Raw genomic sequence first — 22,487 nt, 5'->3', positions numbered from 1 at the left:
GGGTCCTGCATCTAGGGAGGAACAACCCCAGGCACCAGTACAGGTTAGGGGTTGACCTGCTGGGAAGCAGTGCTGTGGAGAAGGACCAGGGAGTGCTGGTGGACAACAAGCCCTCCGTGAGCCAGCAGTGTGCCCTCATGGCCAAGAAGGCCAATGGTATCCTGGGGTGTATTAAGAAGAGCATGGCCTCCCCCTCTACTCTGCCCCAGTGAGGCCACATCTGGAGTGCTGTGTCCAGTTCTGGGCTCCCCAGTTCAGGAAAGACAGGGAACTACTGGAGAGAGTCCAGCAGAGGGCTATGAGGATGATTAGGGGACTGGAGCATCTCTCGTATGAGGAAAGGTTGAGAGAGCTGGGTCGGTTTAGCCTGGAGAAGACTAGGAGGGGATCTTAACAACACATAAATATCTAAAGGGTGGATACCTAGAGGAAGGGGCCAGACTCTTTTGAGTGGTGCCCAGTGACAGGACAAGGGGCAACGGGCACAAACTGGAACACAGGAAGTTCCAGCTGAACTTTAGGAAAAACTTCTTCACTGTGAGGGTCACCGAGCACTGGAACAGGCTGCCCAGAGAGGTTGTGGAGTCTCCTTCTCTGGAGATATTCAAAACCCACCTGCATATGATCCTGTGCAACATGCTCTAGGTGAACCTGCTTTAGTGGGGGAAGGTGCACTAGATGATCTGAGGTCCCTTCCAACCCCTATCGATCTGTGATTCTGTGATTGCCATCATAGGCCAACCAGAAATATTACTGATGGATATTTGCATATTGAAGACCAGTAGGATTCTGGAGGTTGTTGGTAATCTGCTTTTCCGCATCACAGAAAACTCAAGTCACTTTTCTCACCAGCTGCTGTCATTTTCAGTGAAGAATTACCAGTTGTTTGCTTTTTAAAAAACTAGCTTTCAATAAAATTAATATTCCCAGTAAAACATCATCTCCTGACAGCCCACACTGACAAATTTTTCTATGCTTCTCCAGTGTGCTGCAGGCTGACCATTACATTTCTAGTGGGATTTTTAGTCCTCATGTTCATTTGGAGCTGTTTGTGGTGCGATCATTCTCACAGTAGGTTTGTTGGTGTTTGTTGTTTTTTCTTTTTTAATTGTAAACCTGTTGACCAATAGCAGGGATGACTACTGATATAGCTCATATAGGTCACTGACCAGACACCAGATGGTGGTAATATTCTGTTCCTACTAATCTGGCCCAGAGTTGGCAATTCAGAGGTGAAAAGCTTTATCCCATTACCAACTGCCTGAGCCATCCTGTCTCCAACTTGCCGGCTAAAGATTAAACAGTTAATAGTCTTGAAACCACCCCCTCAAATATACCATCTACTACATATCCCAAACGTCTACTGGGTAGATCTAAAAGGAGATCCATAAATGTCAGAATACTTTATTGAATTGAAATTCTACCTAAGGATAAATAAAAAGGAAGCCAGGCTGGTAAAATAATGGCATCAATTGGGATAGTACTACCTATGCAACAGCTGGAAGGAAAAGTTTACTGCAGATAAAATATCATGAAAAACAGACAATACAAGTAGGCCACTTGTGAGAAATGCAATCTGGAAAAAAGGGGGAAGGCATCAACAAGGAAATGGAAACACAGATAAAAGGTAGAAAATATTAAGATGCAACTCCCTTTTCAGAAAAAAATCACAGTATCCATATAACACTACACAGTCTTAACAACTTAATCAGTTCTGAACAGTAGAACTAGATATTTTCAGTGAACTTATTCATCCTATCCTTACAATTTTTTTGCCTCTGCACAAGTACTTTGCTTTACTGCATTTTCAAGCTTTTAATTTTTATACATTAGACTTCTGTGTTGCATCCAAAATCAGTACCAAAATTTCTATTTTCCACCATAAATTGCCAGAGGAACTGCTCTTAGATTTGTGAAGATGACATCAAACATACAGTTTGGAGTTCAGGATAACTGCAAAGGAAACAATTCAAAGAATTCCTAAGTTTGTCTCTATCCAGACTCAATCACTGAAATTCTTTAAAAATGCAAATGTGCTTAACACCAATATAAATTTTGAAAATATGAGAACACAAGAGGAAGGAGCTAGTAGGTTATTTTTTACATGTAGGTATGTTTACATGTTTGTATGTTAGATCTGCATATATTTGGATCTATATTCTTCCACCCCTGCAGAAAACCATGATTCAGATTACATATCATGATCTTATAAAATCGTATTTCACCATAATTACCTTATCTAGTTAGACTCCTTTACCCTTCTGGAAGATTTGACTATTCAAACCTGCCAAGCAGTGCACAAAGAACTCATTTACAAGGGAACCATGAAAGTAACTGTACAAAATCTGCCCTTGGTGCATCTTAGCTCCTTGGTGCTATCTTAGATGCCTTAGTCTTCATTCCTCACTTATGTTTCCCACAGCTTCACTTATGGCAGGTACAGAAAATCGTGCAGTATATACATGTAAGTGCTTGGTCGGTTTTATTTATGATAACCTGCTTAATTCATTTACAACTATGATGTTTCTAAGGACTGAAAATAACCCATCTTTTGTCCATAAAGCTATCCTATCACATCATGCTGTGTCATAGTAATAGTTGTAAAAAGCAGTGTTGTAAGGTAGATTATATAAACTGGAGTCTCTCATGGGTAATTCTTTTCCTTGAAAATACATAATTAGGCATTGCAAAAAATGTTAAAATATTAAAAATATTAAAATATTAATATAGTAATATTAAAATTATATAATTATATATTAATATATAATATAAAATTATATATTAATATAATATAATATTAAAAATTCCTCATTTTTCTATATTAGAACTGCAGCTAAAATTGTTTGAGGTTTGAATTTATTGCAAATAATTATTTACAAAGCATGAAATTTTTTCTTCAGCTTCAGTAAGATTGATGTAGCTCTTCTGCCAAAATCTCCCATTTGTACCAGCGTAACAAATTCGGTTCAAAAGGATTAAAATAACCAATGTTAGAGAAGTACCATTTTCTTAATGCAAACTTCAAACATGTTAACAGTATTCTACAAGTGTGATTAGCACTGTGCAGAAGCAGCAACATCAGATCTTTCCTCTACTGGAAAAATTTACACAAATTAAAAAAAAACATGAAAAGGAATGTGGAACTGGAAAAGAAAATTTCAAAAAAGAATATGAATTTTCAGTACCTTGCAGTTAATCCAAGAAATTCTGATTTTTTTTCTTTAATTTAGAGAAGATAGAAGAAAAAAATAAGTTAAAAGAAACTAGGCTAAGGAAGGTATTATATAAGAATCAAAAGTATATAAGAATCAAAAGAAGATAAATAAAAGAAGTGGGAATTCTTAATGGAAATGACTGCAGCTGAGCCCTAGGATGGTTAACCTGCTCATATTAGCAGCTAGATGGTCCATGGTCATTGTAAGCAGTGAGGGTACAGCTTGTGTGCTTCTGAAAACAGAACTGGGCCCTTGACAGAAATTACATTACTATTACAAAATTTGACCCCTGTGTGGACTTGCAGAACAGCTTCTTTTCAGAAGAGGTATTTAATAACCAGGCCCAGTAACAAAAATACTATTCTGTTTGGCAGCCTTAACTGAACAAACCAGTTGCTCTGCCCTTTAAAAGCTAAACATATAATCGCATCACGTAAGAAGCACTTCTGCCATTTCTGCCACTGTCTAGCATCAGCATCCAACTTAGCCACATTTAGCTGGCAATCTTCTAAAATCCATTTAGTGTCTAACTCTGTGCTCCTGACAAACTTCACAAGAAAGGTCTGTTTTGGAAAGACTAAGCATTTTTAAGTGTGCATCATCTGAGAATTGTCACATTCTCGTATCATCTGTTTCCTCTGGTATTTTTTTTTTTGTCAGCACACACAGCTCAAAGAAAATAATATTTAAAAACCTTTATTGACCATATGTGCCTGGATATCCATGGCTGAAGTGCTCAGATGAGTAAGAGAACCATGTATATATTAAACTCTATGCATACAGGACAGCTTGAACTGAAACCGCAACATCTGCAAAAATGAAGGTAAAAGTGACATTAGGATGTCTAAGCAAACAGAATGGTCATCCTGCAATAGGCTAAGACCGTTAGGCTAGTAAAATGAAGTTGTTGAGAGGATAAAATTATTCTCTTATGGCAAACAGACATGATAGAAGGTGAGAGTTGTTTATAGGGTAATATTGGCACTAGAAGAATAAACAGGACATGAATAAATTTAGACTGGAAATTAGAATGGATTCCTAAGCACAGGGGCATTTTGGGTCAAAAGGAGAATGATGATGGTGAAAGACTCTAACAACTTTTAAGATCAATATGGTTATGAAACATTGCCTGATTGAAGGACTTGATTATATATTTGCAGCTCATTTTTATTGCTATCAAATGCCTTCTTTGTATAGCAGTTTTGTGTCATAATCTGGTACTTACGGATCACCTTGTTTTAAAGTCTGATGATACCGTAACGTGAAAAAAAGGTCACAAAAAGTGGTAATGTAGCCTCTGATTAAATCCAGTTAGTCTTGGAGTTGTTCAGACACTGAGGGAAGGCTTTAATAACCAAAGTACAATTTAAATTGTCATGCCCAGTTAACTTACTGAAGAAATGATGTAATTTGTCAAAGCCTGCCCTCTTGTCCCCCAAAACTGAGGCTAAGGTACACTAGGTAAAAAAATTTCAGCCAAGCCAAAACTTATATGCCTATAATAGGGACAGATGAAGTCTCTATTTTACAGGGATGCTGTGAGGTTGCATGAGAAAACAACACACTTCAGGTCAGAATTTATGATGGGAAGGAGGAGCAAAACAAGGAGAGATGTGGAATAAATGTCACCTTTCCATTTAGCACTAAACCAAGCCATTTTTCTCACCAGCTTTAGGTATGTTCTGAGATGTTCAGACCAAAGAGAGAATCTTAATGATGCCCAAGCCTAAGGAATACTAAAGTTATTCATATTCAGCTATAATCTGGAGCTAGTATGGATTTCTCAGCCAGTTTGAGCATCGCACACTCATATCCACTCTTGGTCATTAGTAGCTTGCAGATATGGGGAGCGAGGGTTGTGAGGTTCCTGATACAACATAAATATTCAAGGATAATTAGACACCAGCAAGCTTTCTTTACACTGAGCAGCACCAAGCTGTAACGCAACACGGTGGTAGTGACAGCTGCAGTTCTGAATGACGCTCGTTGAGCCGGCTTAAGACGTGGCCTGCCTTTGCCTCTGCGCCTTCTCTGCGGGTGCTCTGGTAGTGCGAGGCCCTGAGAGCTGGGAGTCTGGGCGCAACTGGGGAAGCAAGGAGGCCGCCTGAAGCCAGCTTGGACCTGAGGAGGCTCCACTCCGGGCGGGAAGTTGGTGGTGGACGAGTTGCTTTTTCCAACAAGAAGCTGGACCCGACCGGCACAGGTGAGGCACGGTCAGGCCAAATGGCTGGCGGCCCCAGGCGGCTGCCGGCCCCGGGGCGCACTCGGCCGGGCAGACGGCCGGAGCGTGCCACCGGGCGGGAGGGACGGGGGAAGCCTGAGGGCAGCCTGGGCGCCAAGGCGGCGGCAGACCTTCCCTGATGAGCGACCTCGCTAAAGACGAAGGCAGCGGCCCTAAGAGGCTTATCAAGCAGCCCCGCCGCAGGAGGCAGGAGGCGGGCAGGGCGGGCGGGGCGTGAGCTGAGCTGAGCCGAGCTGAAGCAGCAGCAGCAGCCGCCGCCGCCGCCGCCGCCGCAGCGGGTTGGCCCTTGGCCCCTCGGAGGTGCCCGCGGCGCGGCCGCCAGAAGGCGCCCTGTGCCCGCACCACGCGGCGCGGCCGGTGGGGCGTGGCGTGGCCCAGCATGCAGCGCGGCGCCGTTTGAATGGCGCAAGCTCGGGGCGCCTAGCCCCGGCGGTGGGTCTCTGTGGCTCCTCCTCCGCCCTCGCCGTGGCCCGGCCCGGTACCATGAGCAGCGGGTGAGTGAGGGGGAGGGTGAGGGCTCCCTGGGCCGCGGCCGAGCAGCTGGTGATCCGGGCTGGCGGTGGGCGAGGTCCCTAGTGGCCGCGGGGGCCCTCTTGGTCCGGCGCGCGTCCTCGGCCGCTGAGAAACCGGGGACGGGACGGATCTTCGGCGAGGCCTTCCACCTTGCCGTCGGCTCTGGGGAGCTGGGCGGGCGGCGCCGTCCGGGCCGCGCTCTGCCTTGCCGGGGCCAGGTGCGGCTCCGGGGCGCCCCGCCCGGCGTATGTGCCGGGGCCGGGTGCTGGGGGGGCGGGGGCCGCGGGCGGGCTGCCGCCGCCGGCGGTGAGGGAGCGAGGCTGCCTCCTTCCCGCTCCCCGGCGGCCCCCGCCAAGCCTCTCTCGCCCGGCACCCCTGCCTGCACCGCCCGGTACCGCGGGGACACCCCCAGGCCCGCCGGCCGGCCTGCGGCACGGCTGTCTTCAGTACTGGCGGTCTCCAGCGAGCGAGCTCTGGCAGTTTTGTCTTGTTCTAAAATGGTGATACCGGCCACAACTCAAAGCAAGTGTGTGCAATGGTGTGTAAGTGCAAGGAGAGTAGGAAAGGGTTTAGTGCTACCGAAAGGGAGGATAATAGGCAGGGTGTGAGGCCTGCTGATGGATTTTATTCCTTGGGTGTGACAGATTCCGGGGGGGGGGAATCTTCAGATGCTTGAAGATGAGATCCTGTATTAATTACTTTGTTAAAAGGCCTTAAGATTTCTTTTTTTTTTCCTCCACTGTTGTGCCGGAGTAGTTTGGCATGTTGTTGAATTTAGATCTAAAATAAAGAAGTTCTGGATAGTGAGATCTGTTAGAGAGATTGGAAGGTGGGTTTAGAAACTTTTTGTTGCTGTTTTTGTAACATGCTGTGCTTTGAAGCAAGGTTAAGTCAGTTTGCTTAAAACCAGCTTTCTTCCATCTCTTCTTGGAACATAAATTTTGCTTATTCCCCTGTCATGTTTTTTTGTTCCTTCTGTTCTCTGGCTGTAATGAGGGAAGGAAAAAAATAAGGGTAGCTACCCATGTTTATTACAATTAAAGCATAACAGAAGGCAGGTTAGTGTGTCTTTGGCCTTGCTGATTGGAAAGAACAAATAGCTCTAGTCAAAAGCTGTCACTTTAATTATTTAGTATCAGTGCATATAATTTTGATTAAAATGTCTGTAACATTATTTCACTGAATGCAAGTTACCATTGGTTTGTGTTCCTAAACTTTGTAACTCAGAACTTCATTATAATATCTTACATATAAAGTATGTTAATATTATTTCTAAGGTATTGAAAAAATCATATATGTGAGTATACATATGAATTATTGTAGTAGTATGTATATGCTCACTCTCACCCAGTTTTGAAACCTCTTTTCAATATATTTCCATTGGAATAATTTAAATAAGTGGGGGTTTTGTAACAGTTTTGTATGTTGGTCCCAGGGTAAGGAGCTTGAGTATGAATGAAGAAGGCTTTTTAAATACTATAAACGGACTGCATTCAGTAATAGAAGTGTAACATAAGGGTACCATAAAAAGTCATGTGATCCCAAGCTATGTGAAATGTAGTCACAGACTGTGTTCAGCCAGGTGGGGATGAGGTGGGTACCCATGCCTCCGCTAAGTTTGGAGCTTGAGGGATTTTCCAATATGTCTTTCTCTGGGTTTGAATTTAAAATTCTTCTTGCAGGTTTTTGAAGCTCTTTGGGTTGAGCAATGAATAGAAAAAAATTTACTGTATTTAATTTTATGAGTAGTTTCCTAAAGCTTGTTTAAAATATTAATGTGAGAGCTTCAGTTTATTGGAATTTTATTTCCTATGTAACAACTCCCAGATAATTTTAATAATAGAACTTTTCCAACCTTATTATTCCTGGAGCGTTCATAAGTTAAAATCAATGGGTAAAAGCATCTTTTCATTAGTGAAGGAAGACTTTAGAAAGGACTAAAATGCTCACAAGTAATATTACTTTATGATAGTTTAACGTATCTGTAAATGGACCTCCAGATGCAAAAAACTGGGTACTTATTTGACTTTTTTTTCAGAATGTGAATACAGTTCAGCCGTTAAACTCATAGGCTAGCTCCACAGTGAGACCTAACTCACACCTGGATTCATCCACTTTTTTTGTAAGAGAATTTTCAATCCACTTTTTTTTCAATCCACTTTTTTTTTGTAAGAGAATTCAGTATTTAACACCTGGTGAACTGTCAGGGCATAAATTACTAAAAAGGGAGTTTTAAAAAAAAATGTTTCATATTCAAAAGATGTGGAAGCTGTCTAAAACTGAGACAGATGGATTCTGTAACATTTGTCAGAGTTAAAATGAAAGGAAATTATGCCAAGCATACAGGATCGCTTTTACATCATAAGATAGTGCTAACTTATTTTTGTAGACAAGTTATCCTTTGGAAGTCAATTTGGAATAACCATTCTTGGAAGTTTCTCATGAGCATTTTAAATCTGTTAATAGTTAGTGAAATTAGTTGACCATTGCTGGTTCCCTGATGTATACCTATTTTGAATGCTTTCAGAGCATGAACTCCCCTCTTTGGGGAATAACAATTAATTAACTCTTTCACTGAGTCTAATATTGTCATCCTTGAACTTGCACTTGATTTAATATGTAGTTGGGGAGAATCACAATAACACCAGTGATGGATATATACGTGGAATGCTGCAGGAAAAAGTAGCTGTTAAGAATTTGTGCAAAGAGTAGGACAGGAAGAATGTTTTAAACAGTATTTACTGGTGACTTAAGAATCTAGTTATTTTACATTTGCTTTGCTATCATGCAAAGTAATCAAGTCTGTTCTGTAAGAAATTAATATTATGTTAATACATGTGTAGGTTACATAACATGCAAAGAAAAGTTTGTCCCTTTCTGGGGGCCATGCCCAGAACATAGGATGATGGGAGGGAGTGGCAGTGTTTGTTAATACTTGCCTTCGATAGAAACGTGCTTGAAAGCCTTTTAGCACTTTCATTGCTTGATTCTGGTATGACCTGGAGTTGTATTGCATCCGGGAGAGATCAGAGCTAGAAAATAGCAGTAGAGCCATCAAGAAAACTCTGTACAGGTAATGTCAATTGACTCTGGGGACAAATGAGCTGACTTGTCAGGATGTCTGGCTGCTGTTGCTCTAGTCCTTTTGTTTTCTGAAAATTGAGGTGAGTAAAAGGGGGAGGAAGGAGGGTTGGCATCTGCTACGAGAAGTCACCCATGGGACACGGGAAATTGGTAGAATGTGAGCCTTAATCTTAATGAAATTGTGCATCTTTATTCAGCTTTGCAGTCTACTTTGTTACAGTCGTAAAACAGTTTAGGCTTGTATGATGAAGGGCTACGGTAGAGCTGAAGAGACTTGCATTCTATCCTTAGGTTATCTTTAACATTTTGTAAAGTAAAGAAGTTGCGTTGGCCTTAATGAAATGGTATAACAGATTGTTCTGAACAAATACAACTAGCTGTACTTATCACAAGGGAATATGCAAAAATTCAAGAAGTTAAGGTGTAAGTTGTGTGATCTCATATAAATTGGTATCTAATGCCAGTTTAAAAATACTCTGTGTATATATCCCAAAATAACAGTGGGTGGTAGTGTATTATTAGCGATCTCTAGATGCTATCTGATAGCAGATAGGGAATGAAAGTTGTAGAGAGCCCTGTAAAGTGCCTTTCATCCTCTAGCATTTGTCTCTTTAATTGTTGGCCAGCTAGCATCTTATCATGTATTACTAAGCCTTTGGAAGCAGGCTTCTTGAGATGCGGACTAAGTTTATTGTTACTGTATTAGGTTTGGATGTACCAGATTCTTCTGCTTGTGTTCTGCTATGTGTCTGTACTACCTGGATTGTGTTTCTGAATTTAATTGCTTTCAGTGTATTCTTTTTTTATGAATTTGTACAGTCTACCCTGGAACCTATGTCAGCATTTGGGTCAACAACATCCTGTGGCAAGTTCAGCTTAATTATAATTTGTACAAAGAGCAACCCCCTTTCGTTAGTTTTGAGTCTGCCTTCAGCTAGTGTCTTTTGCCCCTTCATTCCTAGATTTCTTCTTTTTGAAGGGAAGAGAACTAAACCTGCACTCAGTATTTGAAGTACAGGCACAAATTAGTTCTAGTCACTGTCACAACAATGTTCCGTTTGTTTTTCTAACTATTTCTTGATCCATATGGAGCATTGAGCAATCCAAATGATCTAAACTGTCATATATCCAGATCTTCTTGTGGGTGGCAATTAGTAGCTTCAAGCCTGTGATTCTGTATGGGAAACCAAGATTTCCTCATGCCTGCAGACACACAGGCTTTGCTCTGCATTAATCTATAATCATTGCTTCTGCTTATTGTAGATCACTGTCCTTCTCTAGTTCTTCAATTAGCCCTCATCTTCAGTCTCTGGTATAACTTCGTATTGTCAACAGTCTTTGTCATTTAACTACTCATCTCCTTTATGAGGTAACTTAGGAATATATCAAACAGCATAAACCAGTGCTGATTTTCTGTGGGATTCCCATGGTGGCCTTCTTCAGTGTGGGAACTGCTTAGACAGTTTATCACTGTTTCTTTGCTATTTCTGCCTGCATGCAAAAACTTTCACTCTTATCACTTGGTTGCTTAGTTTCCATAGGAGATTTAAGTGAGGGGCTTCTGGAAACTTTTTGGAATCTCATGTAGACCCTGCTATTTAGCTGTCCTTTATTTGTGTTATACTACTTCATACTCTCAAAGAACACAATTCATTTTGCAGGGCAGGACTTGCATTCAAACAGTTGGGTTGAATCTTTCCCAATATGTTATTTGTGTCCACTAATTCTATTCTTGATTGCATTGTTTACCAATTTGCACAACAGATATGTCAGTCTGGATTTTCCTTGAGGCTATCTTTAAATACTGACTGTATTTTTGACTGTATTTTCCACGTGTGATTTTTTTTTTTGCTTTGTCAGCTTTAAGGGAGAGGTTCTGCACCTTGGTTAACACCACAGTTATTACTGCTTATATGTTCACTGCTGCTTCTGCATCATCAGAGACCCTCACAAAACAGGTTAAACTATGGAAACCTCTCTAAACCGTAGGACAGTGAACAGATGTAAGGATTTTACTTCACTTCATCAGATGTTTCTCTGTATCTGATCACCTGTTGGCCTTTTGGGTTTCCGTTCACAGTCTTTAAAGAAATAATTGATAGTTTGTTGTCTCTTTCTGGTTCAGCTGGGAGGTTAGAGGGCATTATACTCTTATATCAAATTTGTCAAAGTGTGTAATTCTCTTCATTTTTCTCTTGGACATGTTCAGCTTTTTGTAGGGAACTTCTTTCCCTCCAGGATAATCTCTCTCCAGTTCAGGTATTTTGAGATGTTATCTTAGGCTCTTTAGAGCCCAGTATTAAAAAACTGATATGCTAATTGAGTTTCCTTGGTAAGACATTTCTTTCTAGTCTTCTGATGTTTTACACTTCCGTTAAGTAAAAAGCATTCTAGTTTAGCAGTGCAGTCTGATGTATTGGAGATCAGGTTCTCACTTCCTGCTTAGCATGAAAGAGGAGGGTAGTTAGAGATCATTTATTAAACAAGCAAGTAAGGAGAGGTCACTTCTGCATGGGAGTAGTCTCAAAAGTGATTCTTCAGGAACAGAGATTATGGATTTTTTTTTTTTAGCATCAGACAGGATGATTCTGTGGGGTTTAGCTCTGGTGGTTGCAGGTTGCCTTCCCTATTCTTTTGGAGTTTGTTTTCCCCTCAGCAACATTCTCAAATGGGAGATGCAAAAGATTCAAGGCTTTTCCAAGTCCTCCTAGCTTTCTGCCTTCATCATTAGCCTGAGTATAAGGCTGGATTTGTTTGGATTTTAGGTTTGTTGGCTTAGGCTTTTCTTCAAGTTCAGTTGTTTGCCTTTGTGTTGTGCTCCAAGTTCAAAACTTTAATGTACAGCCTGCTTTGAGTGCAAATAGTGGTTTCATCCACTCTGATAAGCAGAGGAAAACTTGTTTGTTGTTCTTGCGATTTCTTCTAAACTTCGGGGAAAAAATACTTTTTTTATTATTTATTTATAAGCCTGGTGGCTGGAAGCCTTGGAAGCTTGGAGAGCTTACAGGGTGACAACTATTCTGTCACCATCCCATAGTATGCAGGGAAAGAGTCAAGTTAATGAACCAGTCTTAAGGCAGCCTTGTATCTGGACAAGTATGGGCCACCAACTGTTAAAGGTCTTGCCCTAAATGATGCTGCTGTTTGCAATGCTTGCTGAAGTCTTTGGTCTGAGGGCTCCATGTTCCCATCTTGCAGGGTAAGGGTTTCTGTCAGTAAATCTTCCTTTTTTTCGAGAGAGATCTCAAATAAGATTCTTCAGTACTGATCCTGTTCTAAAGAAAACTGAAGCATTTGAAGACTTTTTTTTGCTTTCACTGTATCTTACAATATGGAATTTGATATGCATTATGTGAAGAATACACCTTCTACCTTGTTTTGAGCCTGCCACCTGTTTGGCCTTTAGCTACTGCATTGAAAGATCTTCTGTGGCTAATAAGCTGTTTTCCATCTGGCTCTTTCAGTGCTCAGGGTCTTAGTGTTTTAAATACTGAAGTTCTTAATGTGGGATAAATCTCCTACATAGAGAAAAAGGGGCAGGACTTGGTATTAAAGGTGGAGGGGAGAGATTGGGGCACTCATGTTGGGATCAGAGTTTTGCCATTTAAGGGAAAAAACAAAATTGGAGCAAATAGTTGATTTTTTAAAGTAAGGTAGGATGTCTTGCGAAAACATTTAAGAATAGTGCTCCATGATGATGTAGTTTGTGAATCCAGTCTCAAGCAATGGATTTTCTGAATCACACAAAATGCAAAACCATGTGTACAAGTGTCTCAATCTTGGTTTTGATTCTTGTGGAAATATTTGCATACTTCAGGGCAAAGTACTTAAGCCATTCTCTTACTGGTTAACTGTGGAATAAAGAATTTTTTTAATATAAAAACCAGCCAAAGTTATATGCTGAGACAAATGGATGGAGGGTGTATTTGCCAATAAATTAAGGGGAGATCTTTCATTTCTTTACCTTTGCTATTTTGATGAAGTTTGCCTTCTTCCTGAAAAACAGGCATTATTTTTATTTAGCTACCTTTCCTCACTTGGTGGGACCAATTATTTCTCTATATGTGGAAGATGAAATTCATGGTGTGAGATGTGGAAGAAAGTCTCAGAAATTACCTTATTCTTGTCTATATGGCAACCCTCAGTGCAAGTGTACTCTAGGTGGTCTGAAAACATAATCTCTGCCTCTGTTTCTTTGAGGGGGTTTGGTTGTGTTCCTTTTTTTTAATTTAGAAAACTAAATGGCAATTTTGAAGTGCTCATCAGCACGTTACTAATTATAAGGCCTCCAGCTAACGTTTGCTAAAGGATGAGGTCTTGGATTATTTATATGATGGAACATCTTGCAAATAGTTGAACTGTTTTAACTGACTTTGTTTTAGAAACTATAACTAAATATCTTTCCCTTGAAAACAGGGATTTGAGAGATTATGGCATCTGAAGCCCACAATGTTAGAAAACAGAAAGTATTGCATATTGAAGGTTGTCCCATTGATCTCCCCAGGAAAAGAATCTCTTCTTCCACTAAAAAGATCATGAAGGAGGTAAGTTGTTTGTGTTTTTATGTCCTCTGATAAAACTGAAGGACTTTAGCTTGAACAGCAATTATATTATTAAAACTATGCATTATAATAGGCACGGGCAATGACTACAGATAGGTGCATCTTGCTGTCCACGTGAGCAGTAGGTACTGATACAGTTTTACTCACGCCTACTTCTCTGCAGTCTAGCCAAGACCTGTTTCAGTAGAGGAATTCTATCATCAAAAAGTTCTGTCTTGCCAAGAGAGCTACATAGCACAAGTGAGAAGTGGGGTAGGTGAAATACCTGCATTGAAATGGGTCTGTCATCTTTTTATCATACAGCTTGATCTACCACATTGTCTAGTAGTAACGTGTACTTTCACTGGATTCTTACTAGTCAGAAACATTTTCTCATAACCTGTTACCTGTGTTACTGGCTGAAGAGTAAGGCAGTGGAGTACAGAGGAAGTGCTAGAGAGGTAAACTTACTGTAAGATCACTTCAAACGGCTGTGAAGATGCCAATATCCTTTATGTCTGTTTATTGATATTATGTATTAAAACCCACATGATTTTATGACTCAATGTAACAAAAAACCCATAGCATTGTTTTGCTGATGTGCACAATGTAAATGTTAACAGTAGTATAAATTTTCAAGTTGAAATGTCTGCCGTATATGAGTATAGTACATATTCATATGAAAATACATATTTCTAACTTGAGCATCTTAGTGCTTTTTACTTTTTTCATTAGTAAATTATTTAAAAAGCTTTAAAACTTCGAAGACTACTGTATAAAAAAAGTCTTTAGAAATTCATCTTCAAATTGTGTTGCTTAATTTTCAAAAGTTTTACTAATCTGTGTGGCACAAACTTGAATGAATTTTGTGATTCCTCTGGGATATCACTGTTCTATATAGCCTAATTGGTGTCAGGGTGCCAGTCTTTTTCATATGAGTGAATTCAGGATAATCAAACTGGTGTTGTCTACAGTACTCTTGACTATTTTTTGTGTGGTGTTGTGTCATCCTTCCCAATACTAGCATTTGCTGTATTATGGGCCTTTAAATGTATGTGTAAGACAAGTAATTCATTTTTGCCATCAGATTCCACCAGGTTTTTTCTATTAGTCACAGGTTTTAGTTTGCTAGTAACTAAAGAATCTGTCTCTGATGTCACAATCCTGTCTCTTGCCAAAGATACCCTGAGCCTATGGCTGACCATAGTGCTCCGAGGACAGCTGTGGCAGAGCTCGTCCATCTATAGGTCACTGTGAAATACTTGAAGATTATAGGAAGGTTAATGTAACTGTGCTTTACTTGCAGAATAGGAAGAGTGGGTGGAAGGGAGGGAATGTGTTGTAAACTTAGGCCATGGTAAATGTGACTTCTTTTTGACAAACTGTGGGAGTGTTTGAGCCTTTTTAGTAATAAAGGGGTTTTTTTTATTCTCTATTCCCTTTCTCCCAGGGTAAGAAATCTCCAAAACAGCTGGCTTCATACACAAACAGGTAGGAGGGTTGTGCTGTGTAGAGTCTGAGTTTCAAGTGAGAGGGAGGCAGGGAGGAAGAAGCACTTTAAATTTAATTACACCACTTAAGCAGACACAAATGGAAGATAAGTCTTAATTTTACTGACAATACTTGGTTCTTGTGTCCATGTTATTCCATAATAATGAATGTCTGCGTTAATGAAAGCAAGAGAAAAATATTGGTGGTAGCTCTTACTTCTGATAACCCAAATGTCAGAAAGGGCTATCTTGGGGATAAAATGTTTTGAGTAACGTGCCAGGTTGACTGCTGAATTCATAATGATATAGTTTAACTTAATAACACAAAGTATTACTTTAGGTTTAGAGCAACCTTCACTAAAATACTGCTTTATTATTGCAGAATAACAGTTGGAAAAACGGTGAACAGTCCCCTCTCTCTTTTCAAAGTAGTATATTGTAAAAGAAAAGTTCATTGTTATACTCCAAAGCCTTGTTACAGAAAGAAACAGTTCCCTAAATCTAGGGGCTGTGACATGGCAAATAAAGAAAATGAACTGGCTTGTGCAGGGAATCTGCCAGCAAAACTGCATGACAGTCGTACACACTTGCTGAATTCTAGTGACTCTGGCTCATCTCAAACAGAAGGCCCCTCATCCAAATATAGTGGATTTTTTTCAGAGGTAAGTAGAGTTTAAAGAAACTTTAGTTTAAAAAAAAAAAAGTATTTCTGGTACTTTCTTTATGTGGTTAGCTGTTTAGAAAGTTTTCAAAGAGATTAATTTTCTTAACATATAGATTGACTTGGTTCTTGTGATTTACACTTTATCTGTCAGTTTACAGTGATACAGTTGCCAACATCAGTAGCCCTGCCAATTTTCCCCATCTTTGTATTAGCACAGAAGCTCAGATCTGCCAGGCTCATCTGGGTTAAAATTGTACAGGTGCCAAAGGAAAACATTGTTTTGACCTGGTTAGGTTTTGTGATCTGGCATGATGTGTGGCCACACGTGTGCTTACTGAAGTGTGAAAGTTTTAGTGTGTGGATGGGAATAAGCTGGTGAGGTAGGATAGGACCGTTTTCAGTAACAGTATCAGTGTGTATGAAACTAACTTAAGCGTTTGTGTAAGACTATTTCTTGTTAAGATTGCTGGATGAAACCCAGGAAATGCTTGCAGGGTTTCTGAAACTGGCAAAGAAGTCAGATATTTAAATGAAATGGATTTTGTGACAGCAAAGGCCATTTAAGTCCCTTAATGTTCAGATTTCCATTTCTGTCACCATAGATGTTTGTTACCCATTGAGGCTTGCGGGTGTTTAAAGTGAGGCATGGCAGGGAAGATAAGATTGAAGACTGTCACCATGCTGTCTATTCATGGCACTGTAAGTGTGGGCTGCCGTGAAGAGAGAGCCCTGAGAGTCCAGTGGGCTGGAGGTATGAGTCTGTGGCACTCTCGCACTCCGTTGAATTTCATGGTTTCAAGGAAGGAGCAGCAGAATAGCTAGAATAATGAGCTTGTGGAAAGAAGGGTAAAGAAATGAAGACTGGGGAAGATTCATCCTCTGAGAAACTAAACACTACATCACTGGCTACAGATGACTGTAACTGGTTTGAGAGATGTGGGTGGCTCTGCAGTGTTCATTCCAATCCAAGATTTTAATAAAATACCTGAACTTCATTCTGAGAACAAGTTTTTTCAGCAATCAACCTTTTCTGTCAAAGTTCAGAATAATACATGTAATTACTAGTCTAAATTGTTTAAGTTCTCAAAATTAATAATCATCTAAGTAAAAAGTTCTCAAAGTTGATAAGTATAGCTTGATGTTCATGAATGCTCTAATTATTAGATACCTCTCTTAAGGTGTCTACAAACCTTATTCTTGTAACTTTTGGGTAGTCAATCTATTTGTACTCCCTTCTAAGGGAAATTTGTGGTTTTAAGGATGTTGTTAGCTAAATTTCTAAAATGAAAGGATATCTTCATATACTAAATTACTATATTAGAGCTGCTTATTGTGTTGTTGCTGGCTATTTAACTTGTAGTAAACTTCTTTTACATTTTCAAAAATATACAGGTTTCTCAGGACCATGAAACTATGGCTCAAGTACTTTTCAGCAGGAATCTGAGGCTGAATGTAGCTTTAACTTTTTGGAGAAGGAGAAGTATAAGTGAACTGGTAGCCTACTTAGTGAGGTAAACCAAGTGTCTCTCTTATATTCTTAAAGTGGTAGCAATTCTAAACATACTGCAGTATTTTTTAGGGGTTCCTTAAATAATGTAACTTTTATTCTTTAAATCCTAGTGGAAGCATATACTTCAACCTATACTCTACTAGTAACATTTCTGATTTTATTCTTAATGTTTCTAGGATACAGGATCTTGGAGTAGTAGTAGACTGCCTTCCTGTGCTTACAAACAGGTACAGACAAAAAGAAGTGGGGGATAAGAATCTGCTATAACCACGCTGAAGTTCAAGCACTTCTGAAACATCTTGTTTTTTAAGTTTACAGGAAGAAAAACCATATGTTTCAGTTGGCTGCTGTGTAGATCTTTTGCCTTTAGTGAAATCACTTCTTAAAAGCAAATATGAAGAGTAAGTATCAGTTTTGGATGTTTCCAAAACACTACTACTTCCTGGCTATGTGGTGCCCTAGAAATTAATGGTGTTTAGTCCTCTGACTTGTGTTCCCTCTGCTCCTTCTCCCAACCTTGCCTTTCTTGGGGAAGACCTACCTGAAGGGGAGCTTTCCTGTGAACCTTTCTCCTTTAACAAACCAGTGGTGCAAAACCTCTTTTTCTACAAGGTTAAGGACCAAGAGGTGCTGGCTTTGCCCTTATGCAGATATTTTTTTTTATCCTAAACAGTGAACCAGAATAGCACCAAGGTTTTAGTATGCTTTATAAGATGAAATCAAGGCAAAGTTTTGAGGCAAAATACACAAATTTCTGCTTTTTCAATGAGAGCTTCAGTTTACCACTTTGAAATTGAAAACACAGGCGTGTATTTTAACTTGCCAATTTGTCTAGATTTTTTTTTCATCCAGAATAGAAAACTTTTTGCTTTCTAAGTTGCTTACCAATTTGTCTTGATGCTTTAGCTGACCTGTAGATATTGGAAGTGGGGGGGAAAAAGCATAATGTGTAAAATATGTTGTTACAGATATGTGATAGTTGGTTTAAACTGGCTTCAGGCTGTCATTAAAAGATGGTGGTCAGAACTATCTGCACATACAGAAAAGGCAGAGGATGGGTGAGTACAGTATTGGGAAATATTTAAATGTGTTTCTGTAGCTTATTCCATCTCAATCTGTTTTAACTTTGATCAGTAGGAGCACACCTTATGTAAAAGAGAAAAAAATATGATGTGAAAGTAAAAGCTTAAAAGTACTTAAAAGAAGTTCTTCCATTAAGACAGGTGGTGTTTGGAAATGTACTTTAAGGATTGTCATGTTTTGGGGTTTTTTTACTGGAGTTTTAATACATGTAGAATATTGTCATATCATGGATTATACAAATGCTGTAAAAGTTGGATCAAAATTTTTCTGATATTGTGCAAATATCTATCATATAGACTAAGTCTACATGCAGTATTAATATTTCAGTCAAAAAGTCTACTGAAATGTAGTATATATGTTATAAAGTGTTGTTCATTCTTTTTCAGAAATATTAATATTTTAAAACAACAATTAAGTGGATTGTGGGAACAGGAGAATCATCTTACTCTGGTTCCAGGATATACTGGTAATATAGCTAAGGTAATCCAGTTCCAGTTGTGTTTAGTAATGAACATAGCTGTATCACTTGGCAGTATTCCTCTCATTTGATGTTAAGTACACTAAACTACTGATGGATAGAAACACCTTTACTTTCTTTTCCCCTAATACTCCAGTATATTGCACAATTTTTAAAGAAGTCTGGAGTGTATTCTCTATGCTAACAGTAGTGTGGTTTGAATTTTTTATCCTTTTTTCTTTACAGAGAAAGCATCTCCTTAGTAATAAAATAGCTAATAGTAATGAGCCTTAAAACTGATGTAAAAAAGGGCCCAGATTAGTAGGTAGACTGAAAGGAGAGATGTTTTCTCTGAAATCTGCTGTACTGATTCTTGTAAGTGTAATGCAGCATGGAGAATCTTAGCCCAGCAATGTTGTTAGTATTTGCACATCAGGTGACTGGGGCAAGTGACAACATACTAAATTCTAAAGCTGACCTAATACTTAGAAAATGAGTTTGTGGAGAGCAGAAGAGTGTCTCCATCTGAAGTGAATGCCTGTTTGCCTTTCTTGGTACGTTGTGGTGTCAGTAATATAATGAGGGTGCCTGATAAATGCATGATTTGCTGCTCATGATACTCTCTAAACATGGCTTCCTGAGGTTGTCACCAAGAGTCACACTGAGTAAGAAACCTCTCCGCATGGTGGAATCTGATGAAAGTAGACAGTGAGAAAAGGCTTAAAGCAGACGCTTTATGTGCAGGATTTGAGTGAACTTGAAAAGAACTTGGAGATTGCATGCTTTACTTATATCTGAAGCAGCTTTGTGGAATCTAATTCTGTGGGTACAGAATTTGTCACTTTGTATCAAACAAATTTTTTCTTGTTCTTCTGGGGCTGCTGTGCACCTCTGACTTCAACTTTGATGTCTCTACAAGATAATTACAAACTTTTGCAGAGTTTCAGTCAGCAGGGGTGCAGGACAACTGAGTTCTAACTCCCAACTGGTAGAGCAATGGGAGCGTGTAATGTAGACTGCCTAGTCCTTCTGGTAGATCAACATAGCAGTTACAGCCAGTGTCAGTTTGTTTCTCTAGGATTCAGGTTCCCTTTCTGTTGGTTTGCCTACTTAATGTATATCAGGATACATTTTCACCAAGGCCACCTGAACAAGTCAGGAGCAAAAGTAGTAGTACAAGAATGTTGGAGGCATGCAGTGAAGGGATATCACTCTTGATAAACGTGTCTCAGATACATGATCTCATGATGATGATTTGCTTTCCTGTGTGTGCAGGGAGCGGAGGAAAAACAGACTAAATTGATGGCTTTGGAAATTAATCCTGCTGTTTTTGCAGGCTTTTTAGTGCATAAAGAAATGCCATTGAAAGCATTAATTGAAAGTAATCTTGAAATTGATGATAACTTGTTCTGAAATTTGGACTAACTGTAATTATGCTTGTATTATGGTCCTGATTGGTTACCCTGCCTCAGACACACAGTCGATGTTACAACTGTAAGTAATGTGACAAACACTTCCTCCTTTTTTTTTTTTTCCTTCTAGGATGTAAATGCTTATTTATTACAGCTACACTGACATGATTGGGAAACTATGCGTGTTTATGTGGTGAAACAATCCCCTAAAGTATCCCTGAAATATGTACTGTTTCTGAAAGCCTTTTGAGAAATACTGGCAGAAGAGAACTGAACTGTCAAGCTGTTTAATGAAACCACTAACAATCCTAACAATCTACTTCACATTGAAGTGGAAAAATGTCTAGTAGGAGCAACTTTTACTTCAGTGAGGTGAAAGTGCACTATGAAAACTGTATGCCTTTGCTGCATTTGGGATTCACTCAGTTACTAGGTATTCATTTAAATGCTACTGTATTTTACTACCAACATCGCATAAAAGAAGATGAATTATATTGTCATGAAGACAAGACAGCAGAACCGGTTATAAGGAACCAACAAAAGCAATCAGCATTAAGAGCTTTCTAATGTTTCTTTCACAAAAGAACTCCAAAATGCACAACTATCTTCCAATTAAACTAAAAAAAAAACTTTGCAATATTCAATTTCTTCTATGTTTTAATCAAATTATTAAAGACAGTTTTTGTTTGCACTATTGAGAAACTATACAGCAAAGATGCCTTAATTACTAGTGTTTCAAAAAGCCAATGTGTTAAGATGCAAATAGCTATTATATTCAGATTGTGATGAAAAACTACGAAAATCAGGGTTTCACATTGTGTAGTTAACGAAACATTGCACATATACAAAAATTCATGTATGAAAAATATAAGTACCCGAAGTTAAGCTTGGATAAACAGTTATTGCAAATGTCAGCAGAATGGTGAATTTATGTCTAACAAATGTTTTTATATTGTATGTGGATTTCTAACACAGTAATCTCGTTCTGTATCATTTAAACTATATGCAAATAAGTAAATATATTAAATGTATCTACTGTTTTTTCTTTTCAAGTTCATAAAACCAATTTCTAGAATAACCTCTTCCACAGTGCTTTTTATCATAGATATTTATGTCTATTGTTTGAAATGTTTACAGCCAGATGAGGCCATGTCATTCAACTCGCACCCTTTTTATACTACCTCCTTGAAGAAGCCAACAAAGAGCTTTTGCAACATCAATCAAGTTCTAGCCTGACTAATGATGGCAAATTCATACCAACAATAGCATTGAAAATACAACTATAAACTCTTTTACTGTCATATTGCTATCCTGTACTTGCTTAATTTAAAAGCTATAGCTTAGCAGCTCTGAGGGAGTTTTGATTTTAGGTTTGCTATTGCCTTTTTTTATTTTGTGATTAGGAAGCATGCTTTTCCAATTAAAATTTATGAAGTGCCAGCTGTTCATTTAAAACATAAATATACATGCACAGCATGTATCACCAAATAGTCTACTTCCTTAAAAAAAACCTAAGTACTTACAAGGGTTGGTTTTATACCTAGCATTAAGCATATGCACTTTTATTGTTGTGCAGGAGAAAAGTCTTTTGGTAGCCCCAAGTGGGTTTTGCTTTACAGATGAAATAAATGAATTTTAAACTCTTGTAGTGGTCAACAGCTTTAGGCCTCCTGTTGCTTCATTTTGTATTTAATTTACATATCATTATTGCTGACTTCTGAAGGCTATCTAGAAATCTGTCATCAGAACTTGGTGCTTTTGGTTATTTGAATACTCTTTAAACCACCAAAGGTTTTGTGCTTCCCAGGACAGTCAGCTACAGGGAAGAGTTTCTGGGACATCCCAAACCTGAGAACTCTGTGGGACAATCTCGAGATAGGCACATAGCCAAATTCTTTTTGCTAGAATTGTTATGTACCATTGGAGGTATTTCACACTCAAAAAAGTTCAAGATGGAACTTACTACTTTTCAAATGTTCTTACTGTCAGTTAAAAATTTTAAGGAATGTTCTTTTATAACTTTATTGTTCTGTTGAGCACTTAAATATAAAAGTGACATAGAGACTGGCTTTGTAATTTGGGTAGCAGTTGCTGAAATCCTTAGATTTATTCCTGAAGGAGAGTACTGTAAAGGCGATGGAAACTCAGATCTTTTCTCATATTTTTTTTAATAGACAAAATGAAGTAACTTATGGCCATTTATTTCTGATAATGCAAGAAGTAATAATTGTAACTGATTAAAGTGAAATACTCTAGTATTCAAAAATCCAGCTTGA

General features: G+C 39.0%; 1 protein-coding gene across 1 annotated transcript; it reads left to right on the top strand.

Annotated features, from left to right (window-relative positions):
* Positions 1–5,823: 5,823 nt before the first annotated feature.
* KATNBL1 (katanin regulatory subunit B1 like 1) lies at positions 5,824–21,283 on the top strand. The gene is made up of 10 exons (XM_075754128.1): positions 5,824–5,951; positions 13,471–13,598; positions 15,046–15,086; positions 15,468–15,747; positions 17,142–17,260; positions 17,436–17,486; positions 17,571–17,660; positions 18,228–18,317; positions 18,729–18,822; positions 20,342–21,283. Exons 2-10 carry the CDS (start codon positions 13,485–13,487, stop codon positions 20,372–20,374), a joined length of 912 nt encoding a protein of 303 aa, XP_075610243.1. The 5' UTR covers positions 5,824–5,951; positions 13,471–13,484; the 3' UTR covers positions 20,375–21,283.
* The last annotated feature ends 1,204 nt before the right edge of the window (positions 21,284–22,487 follow it).

The sequence above is a fragment of the Balearica regulorum genome, chromosome 5 (assembly GCF_011004875.1).
Source record: "Balearica regulorum gibbericeps isolate bBalReg1 chromosome 5, bBalReg1.pri, whole genome shotgun sequence".
NCBI lineage: Eukaryota > Metazoa > Chordata > Aves > Gruiformes > Gruidae > Balearica > Balearica regulorum.
This window is presented reverse-complemented; position numbering and strand designations above follow the sequence as displayed.

Coding starts and splice junctions, on each gene's coding strand:
- KATNBL1 (XM_075754128.1), top strand. CDS start 13,485: ATGGCATCTGAAGCCCACAATGTTAGAAAACAGAAAGTATTGCATATT. Junction 17,661..18,227: donor CTTAAAAGCAAATATGAAGA/GTAAGTATCAGT, acceptor ATGTTGTTACAG/ATATGTGATAGTTGGTTTAA. Junction 18,318..18,728: donor ACAGAAAAGGCAGAGGATGG/GTGAGTACAGTA, acceptor ATTCTTTTTCAG/AAATATTAATATTTTAAAAC.